Source organism: Fukomys damarensis, unplaced genomic scaffold, assembly GCF_012274545.1.
Source record: "Fukomys damarensis isolate Sample0158 unplaced genomic scaffold, DMR_v1.0_HiC HiC_scaffold_17, whole genome shotgun sequence".
Lineage (NCBI taxonomy): Eukaryota > Metazoa > Chordata > Mammalia > Rodentia > Bathyergidae > Fukomys > Fukomys damarensis.
The window spans coordinates 22,594,055-22,612,466 of record NW_022900929.1 but is presented as its reverse complement, the minus strand read 5'-3'; the positions used below and the strand labels follow the sequence as shown (position 1 = coordinate 22,612,466).

Here is an 18,412-nt window from a genome sequence, read left to right as displayed (position 1 = left end):
AACCACAGCACTGTCACAAACCAAATCCCCACACTTCACCATCACCTAGGCTGAAGGCTTGCAGAACTACTTCTGGTTTTAGGTACACAAAGAGTGCACAACACAGGGAAGTTTGGGCGTGGAAGCAGAATGAAAATGGAAAGGTCTCAAGGAGGAACAATGTCTTGACACACAGGCTTGTGTCCCAGGGATATCTTGGTGAAGATGGGCCATATCTCCATCCAAAGCGTTTAGCCTGATGTCAAGTAGCCATGAAGTCAAGGTAGCCATCAGTATGAATAACAAGGGTTCCTGCTTTATAGGGCTGGGCCTTGCTTTGAGTATGGTTTGTCCCCAAAACTCATGTTGAGGTTTAGTCCCCAGTTCGGAAATGTCAGCTAACGACATCCATTGTGAGGTGTTGGGTCCTGAAAGTAGAGCCCTCAGGCATCGATTAATGCCTTTCTCCAGGAGTGCATTCTTGCTCTTGGACTGTGTTAGTTACCAGGAGGGTAGATTGTTACACTTTCCAGTGTTTGGCTTACTCAGCTTTCTCTTATTCTACTACCACCTGTGCCCATTTTCCTTCTGCTGTCCACCATGAGCTGATGTAGCCTAACTTCCTCACCAGAAGCGGAGAAGATGCCGGTGCCATGATTTTGGACTCCACAGCCACCAGAATCACGCACCAAAATAAATCTGTATCCTAAATTACTCGGTCTCACGCATTTTGGTGTAGGAACAGAAAATGAACTAAGACAAGCCGCTTGGGTACTGAGTAATATACATGCAAAGTGCTTTGCTTAGGCTCTTGCTCATAGCACACAGTCACTAGTTAGCAATCATCATTACTTTTCATATTTTTGTATGCAGTTTGCATAGATGCAAAGATGGAAGAGAAAGCTTGGGAAACTAAGAGACAAATCCAGGAAAGGTCCGGGAGGGATACAGGGAAGGGAGCTGCAGACTGGAAAGACTGGGAAGTACTGGAAAGGAAGTAGAGGCGGCAGAGATAAAGAGACCAGTTGGTTCTGGTTCTCAGGACTAGGATAGCTGAGTGAGAGTCTCAGCTGTGTACACTCTGGCTCTGGGGCCGTGGGGGTAGCACTTGACTTTCCAAAGTTGGAGCTTCTTTGAAAAAGGGATATAAAGACTCTCCCAGTGTCAGCAGGTGTTGTCAAGACCCAAAAGGATGCATGCTCAGTAAGCAACATGGTATGTGACCAGCTGAGCAGGATGGCTTGTTCCATACATGCTATGCCTCTGTTCTGATGCCTAAAGTATTCTTGGAAGTCCTGCAGGGGTAAACTAGCAAGTCCCTGCAGACTTAGCAGCTGACTACCTCTCTCCCACATGTAAGAAATGCACAGCCAACTGGGACCCAGCCCCTCACAATTCTGAAAGAAGCGATCTTGCCCTAAGCCTTTCAAGAGGCAAGAAAAGGATTTGCTCAGGGCTGCATATGGTCTCCTGGCATAAACCCTCCCAGACCTGCTGCACACCACAAGGTCAAAGACCTGCTGTTCCAGAAAGACAGACCAGAGCATACTGTGGAAGTGATCTAAAGACATCCACATCCGTATCAGCTTATCTAGCCACACTGCTTTTCAAATAAAGAAGAATAAACTGAGAACACTACTCTTCAGGGAACAAAGGGGGAAATGAGCACCTGCGGGCTTTACTGACAAATATTTCAACCAACCCTGGGCTCTATTGCTTCACCTCGTCCCCTTCCTGGGCTGGGATGCTTTTTCTGCCCTGTCTTTTCCATTCCTCCCACTCTACATATGCTCAGTATGTCAGAGAATAACAAAGACTTGCCTATTTACTATTGCCTACTGGGGACTGTCCCTTCTCTATCCTGTGACCCAGCAAGGGCCTCCACTGCTCACTGGGACTCTAACTCCAAAACTTTAGCCCTCCCATCCACTAGGATGTATCAAATCCCATTTGTATAATTCTCTGTATGCACCCCGAGCTTCATCACCTCTGGACCCCAAGCTGTGTACTCCCTCCCACTGCCGCACACAAATGCTTTCATGGTCCAGTGTATGTGTCACATCCTTCACAAGATGACACTAATTTTTTCAGCTCATGGGAAGTCCAAGCTGAAGATGTTGTCACAGTCCATTTTATCCTCAGGTCCACATGGCCTCTCACCCAGCTTGTTTTACTGACTACATAGTAACTGGGTACAGCAATGCTGTACATGGCCCCCTACCACAGTTGGCAGGTCCTAAGAAGTAAACTTATCAGACTAGAGTACCACTTCCTTTCCCCAGGACTCTCCTGAAGACAAAGTCCCATCTCCCCTCAAAGGCAGGTTCTGTCAGACCCTCCCAAATTCTTGTATGGCTGGGTTCCTATTTAGTGGGAACCCAGAGTCTGAGAACCAGGTCAAAAACTTCAACACACTTTTTAAATGACCTCCTGGTTCTGTTGGAATGCAGTGCCCCAAACATGGTCATTGAGGCCAAAGAACCTTTTTCCTCTATGCAAAGCTACGCTGGTAGATTAAACATTAATCAAAAACTTTTAGAAGAGACATCACATCTATGTAACAAATGACCAGAAAAGACCACTGGAGTGTGCATTAACCATAAGATCCAGCAATTGCACTCTTGGGCATTTATTCCAGAGAGATGAAAATTTATTTTCACACAGTGTTAGATAAGCATCCCTAACAGCTTTATTTGGAAAAAAAAAAATCCTAAAGTGAAACAATTCAAAAGTCTCTCAACAGGAAATCAGTTCCACAATTGTAGTAAAGCAATACTTTAGAATATTATGAAAGGATAAAAAGAAACTGAATCCAGGGCCAGGGATTTAGCTCAATGGTTCACCGCCTTCCTTGTAAGCACAAGGTTCCAAGTTCGATCCCTGATACCAGAAAAACAAGAAGAAGAAAGTGAATCTAATGCACATGACAGTTTGGATGAATGTCAAGGGAAAGCTGCTGAGTGGAAAAACACAATCACAAAAGCTATATACTAAGTTATTCAATTTGTGGAAATTCCTGAAATGTAAAAATATAGAGATGGGAACTGATTAGTGGTTGCCAGGTGCCCAGTGTGATCATGGATGGCTAGAGATAACGTGTGTGGTGAAGTAGTTGTGTGTCTTGATTGCGGTAGTGGTTACACAAATCTATGCCCAAGAAGAAACTGCACAGAACTGCAAACGAGTGCATACCCATATGAGCATACAAAACTGGTAAAATCAGAATAAACCCTTTGGATTATAACAAAGCCAATTCTTTGGTTATGACTGCATACTAGGGTTTTGGACGACACTCCCATTGGGGAAACTGAGTCAGTGCTACACAGGAGTTATGTCTAGTTGCAACTTCCCATGAATGTGTATTAATTTTGAACTAAAAAGGTTTCTGTTCCTGTTGTTTTCTTTTAAATCCAGTTAGCATATCAAACTCTGGCTGGATTTCTCATGCTATCTCTCTGTGTAAAGACATACACTGTCTTCCTCATCCTCTCTCCCCACAGCCTAAAAGTACATGGAGAGAAATGTAAATGCACAGCCTCCTTGTGATTACAGATCCATGGTGCAGTGATCTGTTTAGGGGAAAAAACAAGAATTACTTCTGATTAGGAAGGCTCTTTACAGTCAGGGGTGGGGTCAGGTAATGTTTCTACACAGAGGCTGGCTGAACATGGAGCTGTGTGATAAAAACTTGTCTCCTGGCTCTGTCACTCAGAGCCCCCAGCAACCCAGGAAGAATGTTATCTCCCTGAAACACAAGACTTCCCTATCTCTGCACTTACAAACCAGGAAGAAAAACAGACAATGCCCGGGTGGTTCTTCTCCAAAAACTCCCTTTTGGAAGACCAGAGGGTATAACCTTACACTCAAAGAATATTTTAGCCTGAGCCCTTCTGCCTTCAACCTTTGAATATAACCAAGTAAGAGAAGAAGTTGATCAGATGCTTTTGCTCTATAGGGAAATGTTACTGACAAGGTATGCAAGTGTCCAGATCACCGAGAAAGAGCAATGATGACTGCTGGAAACTAAAGTTGTATGTGTCAGCATTCCCTTACTATAACAAATACCCGAGGTGATTAATTTACAAAGGGAAAATGGCTCCTTGCATTTAGACTTATGGAAATCCCAGCCCAAGATCAAGGGCCCACATTACTTGGAAGCTACAGTGATTCAGGACATCATGGGGGAGCTAGTGGGGGAGCAAAATTGCTCATCTTATGGCCAAGGCCAGAACAATAAAAACAGGAAGAGTGTGGGATCCCATTCTTCTCTGAGTGTCCCCAATGACTTCAAAATTGCTTACTAGGCCTCCACCTCCTAATAATAGCAAGTGTATGGCCAAGCCTTTAAAATGTGACTTTGGGGGATATTTTAGACCCAAACTATAGTGGGCAGTTTCTAAGATCTAAACAAAAATAGCTACAGTACTGAAACCAAAATATGGACAATGACGCCACATGCAAAAACTCCCAGATTGATGCCAGAAGAAGTAGAAAAAGACATCTTTGCACCCACGCAGATGAAATGAACTTATCCAGCAATTATTATGACTTAGCAGAGTGCAAGACCATGGGGATGCAGGAGAGATGAAACTATCCTTCCTGCCATCAAGTGTCTTAGAGGATGGGCAAGTAGATGAACTACTCGTCTACGCACTGGTATCAGGAGAACAGAGACAGAGGGCTCCCAGTGTGGCAACACACAGGAAATCTGGGAGGCCTTCCCAGTGTGGATGGCATATAAATTGAATGTTGATGGACGAGCTAGAGCTAGATCAGTAATATTTTAAGCACATTCAACCTTCCTCTCAGTATGGCCAGTACTTGTTCTATATTCTCTACAAGTACAGTAGTCCTCCCTTCTCATGGGGATTTATGTTCCAAGGCACCAGTGGATGCCTGAAACCATAGATAGCATCATATCCTATGCATCCTATGATCTCATATATATGTATATGGTTGAGTTTAATTTATAAATTAGGTACAATAAGAGATTACTAATGATTAACAATAAGATATAACAATTATGGCAATATCCTGTGTTCTATCGCTCTATCGCTCTGGGTCTCTCTCTCTCTCTCTCTCTCTCTCTATCTATCTCTCTCTTTCATTGTACTATAGGTGTTAGCAACCTCAGCCCACAATTGTTTTGTTTGCTTACTCGGTCAAGAATTTTCACCTTTCATTTAAATTAATCACTTTACAGCTCCTTTTTGGCAAAGCTGAATTACCAGCATGTGCCTCCAGACATTATCAAATAAAATGAGATCGCCTTGAACACACACACTATGATCCTGAGCTAGTCCACTTGACAATCTGGGCACTTACGAGGTGATGAGAGGGCAGATGGCACAAATGGCATGGACACGATGGACAAAGGGATGACTCACATCTCGGGGGACAGAGCACGATGGTGCAAGTTTCTTTAAGCTACCAGAAAAGCACTCAATGTAAACCTTAGGAATTGCGGACTTCAGGAAATTTCCACTTAATACTTTCAGACTGTGATTTACCCCAGGTAGTTGAAACTACAGAAGGCAAAATTGTAGGTAAAAGGGAGAATTCTATATTACCTTTGAAATCCACAATGAAAGCCCTCAGTGAGCTGGGCATAATGGCACATGCTGGGAGGCTGAGGTAGGAGAAACACAAGTTTAAATTCAGCCTGTGCAATTTAGCAACTTAGAATCTTTCTTAAAGTTAAAAACAAACAAACCAAAAAATGGAGGGAGTACTGAGATGCAGCTCAGTGCAAAGTCCCTGGGTTCAATTCCCCATAGCACAAACAAAACACAACAACAAAAAAAGTCTCCATGAAAACTACTATTACTCCAGTTTACTCAAGATCACAAAAGTTAAGAGCCTTGGCCAAAACCACACAGCTAGAGTTTGGGTCAGGGTCTGACTCCACTCTTTCCTCCATCTACTACTGCTTTAGAACAAAGAAAGGTAATGAGGAAGTTTAAAAGATTAGTTGAAAATTATTGATAAGGCTTAATAAAGTCCAGGAGGACCATAATGATATAAATGTAGATGATGCTAAAATTAGTTTTAAAATTCAAACTCAAAGGCTGAAATTATACCTGAGTTTTGAAGGCACAATAACTTCATAAGAAACTGCAACTTGATGTGTCTAGTCAGTGAATTTAAGCCCTTTCCCAAACCTGCTACTCCTATATTTCCTTTCTTAATGACAGGCACCCATATCTGTCCCTACTTAAGCAAGGACCCTGGGCTTTTCCTTTACCATCTCTTCAGTTCCTCCATAACCAATCAGTCACTGTATGATTCAGGCTCAATGTTTCCAGATTTAAAATATTTCAGCATATGAAAACAAATCAATGGTTAAAGCACTCATTATTAAATAAATCTGAGATAATCATACTTTGGGGTAGTGTCTCTGTATTAAAATTTATTATTTCATGAGAAAGTATTTAATTCATCTGGAATTTATATTTGAAAGAAGTATTTATTGAAATATACATGAACATATTATTTAGGTGAGGTGAATTGAATAAGATATTATCAAAAAGAAGAGTTAAAAATATAGCTTAGTATAAAGCGCTTGTCTAGCATGTTCAAAGTCCTGGGTTCAATTTCTAGACTCATTGCCACAAAAAAACTATTATCAAAAGGAAAAGGCTGACTGATTTGATCATATAAACATTTATGCTTGTCAAAATTATTATAAACCAATAAAGTAAGTCGTGAGAAATACCTGAAAATTGAATTATATACTATACCCCCCAAAATATTCTTATAAAACAATAAGATAAATATATTCCAAAGGAAAAACAAATAAGGGCTCATCAGTATGAAAATACTTCAGAAGTATACAGTTAAGCCTATGAAACAGTATTTATTACAACTAGTATTCAAAAACATGCACATTTTAAAATTAGCTGGGCTGGAGGTGTAGAGCACTTGCTTAGATGTGCAAGGTCCTAGGTTCAATTCCCAGCACTGGAAAAACAAAGATAGGTCATTTTTCACTCTTCAGTCCAGAAAAGGTGACAAAGATTAGTAAGATTCAGTGCTGGTGAGGATACATAGAAACAGACACTTTCATGTATTCTTCATGAAACAATGCCTACAGCGTAATTTATCAACTTATATTAAAAGCTCATGAAATCAAACAAAATTTTCATGATAAAATGGATGATTTAGCCCAAGAATCTGATATGACTCCTCAAAAACACTAAAACTGACACAGAGACTTAAACATAAATCACAAAAAACAAAAGAAACATAATTCTCCAAAGTCAGATAAAACACGAGAAGAATTAAAAGTCACAAAATAGAGGAAGCTGGAGAGTAGGCTCACAGAGGACAGCTGCCTTGGCAGTTGACCCCAGCCCACCAATGGGGAAAGTGAAGAACCAACCCAAGGGATGCCAGAAAACCCCAAAGAGGTGATGGAAACAGCAACACCTGTTGCCTCTGGAACTAGGGGTAAAATGAAGAGTTCAAAATAAAGAAGATGAAGGTAAAGACTGAATGACTATGATCCCAGCACTGGAGAGGCTGAGGCTGGAGGATACAAGTTGGAGTGCATCCTGGGAAACTTGACTCAAAATAAAAAATACAACGGGGTGGTGGCAGCTGGGAATATAGCCTATAGTACCAAGGCCCTGGGTTCAATCCCCAGTGCTGCCACCGAATAAATTGAAAAGGAGTCACTGATCTTTAGATTCCCCACTTCAACTTCGGGCTGCAGCCCATTCAGAACACCCCACTGCCAACGCTCTTAAGTTCAACCCAAGTGTCAGTGTCCACTGAGCTTTTTAAAACTTGTGATACGGTACATATAATTTACCTTTTTCACAATTTTTAAGTGTACCATTAGGGGCATGAAGGGACTTCACATTATTGTGCAACTATCGCCATCAACTGTCTCTGTTCTCAAACTCAATTTGTGTAGTCATTGTCATACCGAGCTTTCCCACTGCTGGACACAGCATCTGACTCCCACAGCCTAAAAGAGGACAGGTTTAATTTGGCTCACAGTTTCAGGAGATTCAGTCCATGGTGGTGGCTTCAAGGCAGAAACAGCATGGCAAAAGGGTGTCTATAGATGGGTATGGTGCCCCTATGACTCCATCACTCTTCTGAACACATGAGACTTTGGAGGCCATGAGAAATCTAATCATTAACACCCATTAAACAGTAAGCTCTCCTTCTCTCCAGATCCTGGCAAGCCTGACACCCTTTACAATGGCACCATGAGGTAGCTGACAACAAGGCTCAGCAGACCTCTGTGCACATCTGAGGGAGATCTCCAATGCAGAGGATGGGAACCAAACACAGAGAAAAAAAGCAACTGAAGGGCACAGACTATGGAGGCAGAAAAAAAAAACAACAAAACAAAAACAAAAACTATTATTAACATCCTCCAAGGGATAAGAAAACATATTGCTTCCATTAAACAAGGACAATGTGTTATACATAAAACAGGAACTTTCAGAGACTAAAAATGGCCACTTGGAAGTAAAACCATGAGAGCAGAGAATTTTAAAGCTGAACAGAAAGGAACAAAGATAAAATGGAAAGCAGAGTAAAATGGCTTAAGAAAAGACAGCACAGAAAAGAGAATTTTAGGGAAGTCTAGGAGGTGTGGTGCTAGAATAATGGGAGATGCTGAACGAAAGAACAGAGGGGAAAATGTGGGTGCACTCTAAATTTAAAATTACAAGAAAATTTCCAAAACTTGACAGAAATTAGATTCCAGACTGAAGCCACTAAATGTCCCCTCTTTTGAAAAAAAACTAATGCCCGCCATGGCTCATTCCTACAAAATTCAAAACTCTAGGGAGAAAATGAAGATTCTACAATTTCCGAGAAAGGAATAAGACTTGCAAAAGGTCAGAAATCAGAACACCTTGGTTTTCTAAAAATACAAGAATAGATGGAAAATAATGGAGCAAAAGCATCAAAACTCTGAAAGAAGGGGCAACTAAAGCAAGCAGACCATTGTGCACACAGGTTGAAGTCATCTTTAGATGGGGTGGACACCAATGATCTTCTCTGCCTTGAAGTCTTTCTTAGGGAGCTTCTAGGCATGTTTCAGCAAAATAAGCAGATCAAGCAAGGAGGGAAAGGCACAAGATACAGCGCAGAAGGGGACAGAGATGGTCCAGGTGAGACAAGGTCCAAGATGACAGCAGTTTACGGCCCGCGGGCTATGGTGACTTGAGCTAGACACAGAGGTTGCCACATCGCCTGCCCCCTGTACACGTAGCTCCTTCAAATTGAGGACTCACTGCCTCCACCAGTCTGGCTCTCACTCTTACCTGTGTTCCCTGAGCTTTCTCTCCACTGCAGCCTGGATCAGCTGATGGCAGTAGCTTGGTCTCGCAGACGTATTCTGCCTTGACCTGCTCCCGAGGGTAGGTGTTGGCCCTGGTGACTCAAGGCAGGATGCACAGAGCAGCCATTCCATCTGCCTGTATTTTTGTTTCAGAACCAGGTCCCAGTCCACACAACAACCTGCCAGATGCTTCCACTGCTGGGAGTCCATGATTCCTGGGCTGGTTCCTCCCCAGAAGTGCTCCTGTCACCCCACAGGGAAGCACACTGGGTCAGTGCTCTTGTTCTTGACCTGGTACGATTAACAGGTATTTCTTTTGGTACCGGGGATTGAACTTGGGTTCTCGCGCTAGCGAGGCAGGCGATGGAACCATTGAAGAAACCAGGTGTTTGTTAATAAGTACATCTTAAAAATAGCTAGAAGAGCCAGGAAAGTTCAGCAAGAACAAGAACTAAAAGGCAACCCAATTAGAGGGAAGGAGTAAAATTGTCACTATTTGAAAATGGCAATATACATAAAATTTACATATTTATATTCCACCATCCACCAAAAGGGTGAAAACAATTAGTGCTAATAAGCTTGGCAAAGATGAAGGATATAAGATCAATATACAATATGCAATGTATTTTAATATTCTGTACATTAGCAAGGAATAATCCAAAAGTGAAATTAAGAGAACAGCTGCATTTATCAAGGCATCAAGAAAAGCAAAATATTTAGAAATAAATTTCACCAAAGAATATGAAGACTTGTATCCTGAAAACTACAAAACATTGTTGGAAGAGATTAAAGAAGACTTAAATAAACAAAAAGATGTCTGAGTCCGTGGAACTTTCAAATTAGGATGGTGATATCCCCCAAATTGATCTAAACATTTCCTGCCACACCTACGAAAAAGTCTAATTTCCTTTTCTTACAGAAATATCTAAACTGGCCCTAGAATGTCTAAAGAAATACAAGGACCAGGACAGACAAAATAATTTTTAAAAAGAACAAAGTTGGGAGGGCTCATGCTTCCCAATTTTAAAAGATATTACATAGGGCCGGGGATTTAGCTCAGTGGTTCTGCTGCCTGCCTCACAAGGTCCTGAGTTAGATCCTCAATACCAAAAACAACAACAACAACAAAATAAAATAAAATAAAACATCAGATATCAAGACACAAAGATCAATGAAACAGAATTAAGAATCCAGAAATAAACCCTTACAGTTACAGTCAGCTGGGTTTTTGGCAAGGATACCATCACCATTTAATAGGGGAAAGAAGTCTCTATTCCATTTGACCCAACTCTCTCTTCTAGTACCTTCCCTAAACAGTTAAAATCATCACATCATATGTCACATGGGTAGCATGTTTATAGCAGCACAATTCATAATAGCTAAATCTTGGAGCCATTCTGGGCATCGATGAAGAGATGAATGGATAAGTACAATGTGGTATTAATTTATACATAATAGAGTACTAGAGAGCCATAAAGAATAAATTCCAGTCATCTGTAGGAAAATGCATGAGATCATAGTGCTATGTGAAATAAAGCAGACACAGAAGGTTATAGTTTCTCTCCCATGAGAAATCCAAAGTGTAAACAATTCAAAGATCAAAATGAAAGACAGATGATAGGAAAAAGAGGATAGACTTTGTGGAGATGGGAAGAAGATCTGGAGATGGAGGCAGACAGGAAGGAGGAAAGAGGAAGGGGAAGTAAAAAGGATTACGATCCTATATGTATATATGCCAATTCCTCATGATGAATGTATTCACCATGTATCACAAACATATACTATTAAAAAAATGGTGGTACGCAACAGCAAGGCCCTATAGGTAAGAAATAAATCTAAAACCTCTCCGGCAAACCACATACAAACATTAAGTCACCAAGGATGAAGACTCAAATGTAAGTGCAAACACTGCAGAACTCTTAGTAGGAAATCTCTGTGACCTTGGATTCAGCAGTTTCTTACCTGTCACACCAACAGCTCAAGTACTCCACCCACAAATATCAGACAAACTGATTTAAATAGAATTAAAACTTTTGTGTACCAAAGGACAGTTTGAAGAACATGAGAAAATCCACACAGCAAGAGAAAACATTTGCAAAAAATATTTTAAAGTGTATTTGACGAGGACGACTATCCAGAATTTAAAGAACAATTACAAGTCAACAATAAAAAGATAACCTGTACTCCACATGGGCAAAGTGCTTCAGTCGACATTTCACCAAAGAAGACAGACTAATGGCAAATGAGCCCCTGGAAAGGTATTCAATTAGTCATTAGGGAAATGCAAATCAAAATTATGGGTGACCACTCCATCCCAAGAATTATGGCCAATGCAACTCTCAGCAATCGAATTTCCCTACCAACCCCACAAAGAGGAAGACAAGAGAAAAGATGGTGAGGACCTGACTAGAGACCCAGTGTATAAGAATCCAAACAGGCAGGGTTCTCCAAGTGGATGCTGGAGGCAGAGGAAGGAGGAAGGGACAGAAAGACTTCTGTGGCCTTGACTCAGTGGTACCTGAGCAGAGGGTGGCACCCTTCGCTGAGACCAGTAATGGAGAAAGGAGGGAGAACGACAGGTTCACCGTGGGACCAACAGAACTACAGTGTCTGAGGGAGCCTGGGTAATGGTCTGGGAGACAAAGGACATTTGTGTTCGAAGCCCAGGGAGGCTGGGTCGTTCTGCACTGGGAAGGGGGATTTGGGAATCATTAGGACACACGCTGAGGAGGAAACCCAGCAGTGGGTCCTGAGGCTGAGAGTCTTGGGGGATCCCAATTTAAGCAGAGAGCCAACAGACAGGAAGGGTGGCCACAGAAGGTTAAAGGAGGCACGGGGAAAAGAAATACTGGAGAGAAGCAGCTGCCAACAGCATCAGATGTGAAGGAAAGTCCAAATGCTCACTTTGGGTATCATCCCAGAAGAGTTAAAGACATCATACTACTGTGACCCCTGCACATCCACTTTTATAGCAGCACAACTCCTAACAGCTAAATTATAAAAGCAGCTGATATATCCATCAACAGATGAATGGATAAAGAAAATGTGGTATTTCCATGCAACAGAGTACTACTCTGCTAGAAAGAAGGATGAATTTGAGTCATTTGTAGGAAAAATGGATGCATCTCGAGACCATAATGCCAAGTGAAACAAACCAGACACACAAGCTTAAAGATCACGTGGTTTCTTTGGTATAAGAAATTCAAAGGATAAACATAGAGCAAAATAAAAGGTAGATAATAGGAAACAGGTGGGTTTTCTTTTGCAAATGGAAAGGGGACCAACAGATGGAGGGAGAGGAGGGGGGGACATAAAAAGAATTAAAATGTGACATGTGCATGTACCAAAACCCACAAAGAATGTCGTCATTATGTACTGCAAATACATACTAATAAAAATAAAAATCTGAAAAAAGAAAAGCCCAGATACAAGCAGGACAGGTAAGCAAACACTGGGCTGGAAATCTCTTTTAGTTGCGCTCTCGTGGCTGCCTTCATGTCCTGAACTGATTCAAAACGTTTCCCTTTCATGGCCACTGTGACTTTGGGGAAGAGCCAGAAGCCACATGGTGCCCCATCTGGTGAATAAGATGGGTGAGGACACTGAGTGACATTTTTATTGGACAGAAATTGCTGTAAACGTAAACTATTAACTGCTTCAGAAAGTGACAAGAGCTATGGGGTATGTTTGAAGTGATGGGATGATATTTAGGGGGATTCATGCCTATTAGTCTTTTATTGTAATAAATTTTTTAAAATGTAAACATATGTGGTATTTCTCAATCACATCTCCTATAGTCCAAGTATGGACCACTGAGACCTAATTAAGTTGATGTTTGTAGTGCATTTTAATAAAAAAGGAAAAGATTATGTTTCCCAGTTCAAGGGAAAAAAAGCAGGACCTTTACTTGTTCCTATTATAAGATCTTAGCTATGTAAAATGCGCATTTAAAAGGAGCGTGAGGGCATGAATGAATGAGCAGTTGCCTCTGGTTAGTCTCCTCATATTTTTTTTTTGCGATTATATTTGCTTTTTCTCACATTCAAATTTTCCTCCAAAGAGTGTACATTACTTTTAAGATCTGAAAACAAAATTGCTGGGCTAGAAAAATGAAGCTTTAATCAAACTTGAACAGAAGGTAAGCAATGATAACAATACTAATGTTTGGAAGAACAAAATTCGGGGCCAAAAGAAAAAGTATGATGCTTTTAAGATAAAGAGAACACTACACAATAGTCACAAGTGCTGCTAATAATGAAGACACGCAGATACAAATCTATAGCTGCCAAGGAAACTGACAACAAGATGCTGAAATCAAACACTATTAAAAACAGAATTGTAGGAGGAGATTTTAAAACATCATTATCTAAAAGCCTTAAGAAAATAAACTCTTACTCTACCTAAATACACAAAATTGATATCTGGCAGGAATTCAACTCCCTGATTACAGTGCGTGCGTGGGGTCTTTTCAAGTAGATACGGAACATTTACAAAACTCGATAGATACAAAGAACATCTGAATAAAATAAAGAATAATAAATCCCTCTTCCAGTTAAAGAAAAAGCATTTCTGATCTGGAGAAAATACTGAGATGAGAGCCCGGAATGGGAGAAGACAGTGGCATTCAGATGGCCAATTCCTGGCCCTTGGGTGTGTGGAGGCAACAAAGGAGGATAAACGGGTCCCGGGAAGTTCTGGAAGTAGCAGTGAAGAATTTAAGCCCACACTACCTGAAAGATATGATCTCTGACTCTCATCTCAGAAAAAGACTTTTCAGGACTAGTCAGTAAGAGGCAGGTGCAGGATTTACTTAGGAAATACACATTAAAGAAGGGGCGGTAGCCATCACCCCTCGATGGGGAAAAACTCATTTTGCAAATGAGAAAGAAGAGCAGAAGATGGACCCTTTGCAAGTAAAAGAAATGGCCCATCCTCCCCCCAAATTTAAAAACTAGTTTTGTCTCCTGAAACTGCATTTTTTAATATTTAAAATTATGATTTTCTTCTCTCCTTTCTACCATTTTTATTTTTCTATCCTACTTCAGCCTGACTCCCCGCTTTCCAAACTCACTGATCATCTTGGACCTGACATGTGAACCATTGAAGTGCTGCTTTTAGAACAGCCTCAGAGCTTGACGGCTTAACCCTCAGGGTCTCAAAGTGTGGTACCCACAGCTACCTGCAACTTGTCAGAAAGGCAGATTCTCAGTGATCTCCAGCCCTCCTGAAGGAGAACTTCCAGTGAGGTAAGTTCTAGAAGGTTCTCACGCTGGTGCATCTGATGCTGAAGGTGTATAAATACCTCCAGCTCTCTCACCCTGGAGCAGGTCTGTATTTGGTGGGGGGCTGTATATCAGCTCACAGGATCTTCCAGAAGAATTCAGCTCCTGTAGCCACAGTAACCAACTTTTTGGGGACATCTTTCCGCCCCAGTCTTACTTCCCAAGTCCCAGTTGGTACTCTCTTCACTACCCAAATAACTACTTGCACTCAAATCTTTGTTTCAGAGTCTATTTCTGGGGGAGCCCAGACTAAGACACTTACTGAATGTCTAAATCCCCAGCCTGTAGCACACACCCGCTGCCTCTCACAGACGTGGGGTTCCAGATGAGACTGCCTTTACCTTCTACCTCTCTCTGTGGAGACTTCCTGGGAGAAGCATCCCGGCAGTGAGTGCTCACTGAGAATTAACCCACCGACAGTTCATCCTGCCTTTCTTGCTTTGCTTTGTGCCCTGTCCCCCAGGGTCATTTCCCAACCCTTCATTGGTTGAGGTAAGTGGATTGCAGAAGGTGTACAAAGGGCTGTAGAGAAGGGGGCAGTGAGCCAGGCTCATCAGGCTGAGATACTCCACTCAGATTGTCTTCCTCGTAAGAAGACCACTCATGTTAGGCTTAGTATCTACGGATGAGCAAATGGCCCAAGATAGAGGCTGTGACCGTTAACTGCAATACGTCAGCTTAACTGATGAAAAATTGTCCAAAGGATTAGGAAAGCACACTTCTGGGTGTGTCATGGAGGTGTGACCTTGGGGATTATATTTAGTCCCCGACCCCTTTCCTTGCTGGTGCTGCTCCCTGCTCTGCTTCCCAGCTGCAAGGAACTAAGCAGCTTTTTGGTCCACTATACCCTTCCTTCAGCCATGATGTTTCTACTGACCGTGGACTGAATCCCTTGAAACCATGAACCAAATTAAACCTCTTCTCCTTTATATTGTGGGAATTTGGTGTTGTGTCTCAGTGAGAATATGACTAACACAGAGGGAGAGATAGGGGTGTGAAAATGCACCTAAAGACCAGTCCTCACAAACTGGTGGCCCTGATGAAGGTACCAGGGTCCAGGTATACTGCCATTGGGGAAAACTGGTAGTTTAAAAGGGCAAGGGGACATTGGCTCCAAAGTGAGAATTTCCTCTTGAAAATAAGCTGTAAACAGGACCTGAACCTATCTACCCTTTCACTTTCTCTCCCGCAGGGAGATCCTCCTTCTGCTCCTTAGCTCTGACAGCTAGGGGTAGAGTCCACTCCCAATTCTGCAGTGGCTCAGAGGATAAGCCTCTCAGCCATCAGGCAGACTCGTTCTCTAGCTTTTGTAACTGTTGTGAGCTTATGATGTTTTCCCAACAGCAAGCAGAGTGCATTGTGTTGGCTATGAGCCAAAGAAGGGCAGAGTGCACAACACCAGCCTCTACCACACGTCCATGCCACACTGCTGTCTGACTGTCTCCCAGGACCTCTGGGGAGTGTTGTTATTACCATCCAATCTTTGCTATCTGTATGTCTTCAATGATCTATTATTCCTAAGGAGTGTTGAATTCCAAAAGACCTGCAGATGCCTCTCATTTCTACCTAGCATTATTTTGGGCACAGTGGTCCTGGGAGAGATTTTGATTCAAGATGAACAGTTCCCAACACAGGACCAAACTTTTTATTTACATCTTACGAAAAAACAGTGGTTGGAGTCAGCAAAGGAAGAATTCAGCCCTTCTCTATTATCCACTTTAGGTGATGTGAAAAGGGAAACAGGTCTAGATCCATGCCTAGCCATGTATTCATTCTTAAGGGGTCTGGGGGAATAATGAGCCAGTGTCTGCCTGGACTTCTTCCTCTAAAACAGCTCCCTTCCTCTGAATCCTCTGGGGAAGGAAAATGGCTCTTCTATCCTGCTAACTGCATGACCTTGTGCGCGCGTTTCAGGCCCCATACCTTCGTCACTGTTGTCATCCACCAGGATGATTTCCTTCAGCAGGTGGGTAGGTGTGTGATTGATGGCACTGTGCACCGACCGCAGGATGACCGACAGGGCCTCGTTCACGAAGATAAAGATGATGGAGATCTGTGGCAGCTCCTTGGAGTACTTGAGCTCCTTGCACCTGGAGAGGGAGTGGGGAAAGTGGGTTAGAGGCAGCTTTTGCAGGCAACACTGCTGCGGACCCAGGGAGAGATATTACCTGCATCCTTACACGGGTCCTCGTAAGGTGAGAAGATCAGCTGGCTCTCTCAGCATCTCCCTGGGAAGACCTGAGAATGGACCCCATGGAGGACAGCATCAAAGAAGCCTACTTCCCCTAATTCCCCCAACCCCTGAAGAGGAAAGATAAAAAAGACCCATCTGGAGCACACATCTCCCTGTACCTACTGCATCACCTGTGTGCTACCAAATTCTCCCTCACCTGGAACATCCTTTCCTGCTGCCTAAGCAATCACCCTGCCTGCAAAGCTCTGTCTAAAGATCACTGGGAGTTGATGGGTAATACCCAGCTCCCGCACCCCTCCAGAAGGTTCTCTTTCAATCCCCCAGCAGGATTAAGGCCCAGCACCACAGTAACAATCTACCTAACACTGTTTGGGGAACATCTTCCTTTCCCTGGGGTCTTATTTCCTGTCTCCCCTACAAAGTTGTCTTCACCTCCCACATAGTGTATTTGTACTCAGATCTTTGGGGAAAAATCCGAACTAAGGGCAGGGAACTATGCTAGAGCTCCCTGTGCTCAGGGAGCTACTGTTCTAGAACAGGGAATTAAGAAGCATGCCAAACACCAGCATAAAGGCAATCTGGGTGTGGTAGCACATACCTGTAATCCCACCACTCTGGGGGAGCTGAGGCAGGAGGATCGCTGAGTTCAAACCCAGCCTCAGCAACACTGATATAAACAGACTCTGTCTTGAAATTTAAAAGGGGAGGGCTAGGGCTGTAGTGCTGGTCCCACCCCACTGTACTGACCCCCTCTGCAGGCAGGAGCAGCTCTTTGCTGAAGTCCTGCTTTCCAGTAGCCAGCCACTCCCACATGCATGCATGAAGACAAGTGTCTCAAGGATAAACTCCTGCTCCCCAGACGGGGCCCTCTTTGGGCTCCAGGTGATATAGGGGAGCCTGGTCTCCAATGCTCAGTACAGAAGCACCCAGACTCCTGGCAGAGTACACTGAGGAATTTCACACTTGGTCTCAGCCACGTCAGAAATACCAAGCAGAAAGGAAGCAGACCGAGGTATGGAGATTTGCACATTTTAACGCATTTTTCTCCCATGTGAGACAACACAGAATACGGCCCAACACAGGAGGGAGCAAAACAAAAGAAAGGAGACGGAGGGATCGAGTGAGAGGGACGGAGTCCTGAAGAGGGAGCTGGAGAAATACAGCTGTTTTTAATGCTGAACAGCTTGGGCTGTGTCGGGCCATATTAATCAAGGAGGCAATTTTCAAAAGAAAATAAAGTTTTGTTACAATATACATTGGTGTCTCTTGGAGGAGACAGTCCAGGGATCCATTGATCATACGGCCTCATTTTTACTTTGTCGCTGTAAATCCACTTCTGGGGATGCCAGGGGATTAGAAGGGAGGCTGACAGGTGGCCGGTCTATTGGTGGGGAGCATCTCATTGACAGGGTGGTGACTAAGGCACAAGGGTGAACTAGAGGTCCTTGGGTCCCCTCCTAAATCCGGAGCCTGGCGATCCTGAAGGTGCTGTAGCTCACCCTGTTCCTGGGCAGGCTGTGCATGTGAGGGCTTGAAGCCCACCCCCAGCTTACTGCTGGGCTGCTTTCTGTGGACCAGGGCTTTGACCAGCCTCTGGGCCTCGAACCTGGGAAGAAGATGGCACTGCCCCTCCCCACTGCCTCCTCCACCCAC

The 18,412-nt window shown here is 43.0% G+C and overlaps 1 protein-coding gene across 1 annotated transcript in view; it reads right to left on the bottom strand.

Annotated features, from left to right (window-relative positions):
- Galnt17 (polypeptide N-acetylgalactosaminyltransferase 17) overlaps nt 1–18,412 on the bottom strand; it is a 466,429-nt gene that overhangs the window by 223,736 nt on the left and 224,281 nt on the right. The window contains exon 3 of the mRNA XM_033765278.1: nt 16,489–16,655. Coding sequence (XP_033621169.1) covers nt 16,489–16,655 — 167 coding nt within the window. The remainder of the gene's footprint in view (nt 1–16,488; nt 16,656–18,412) is intronic.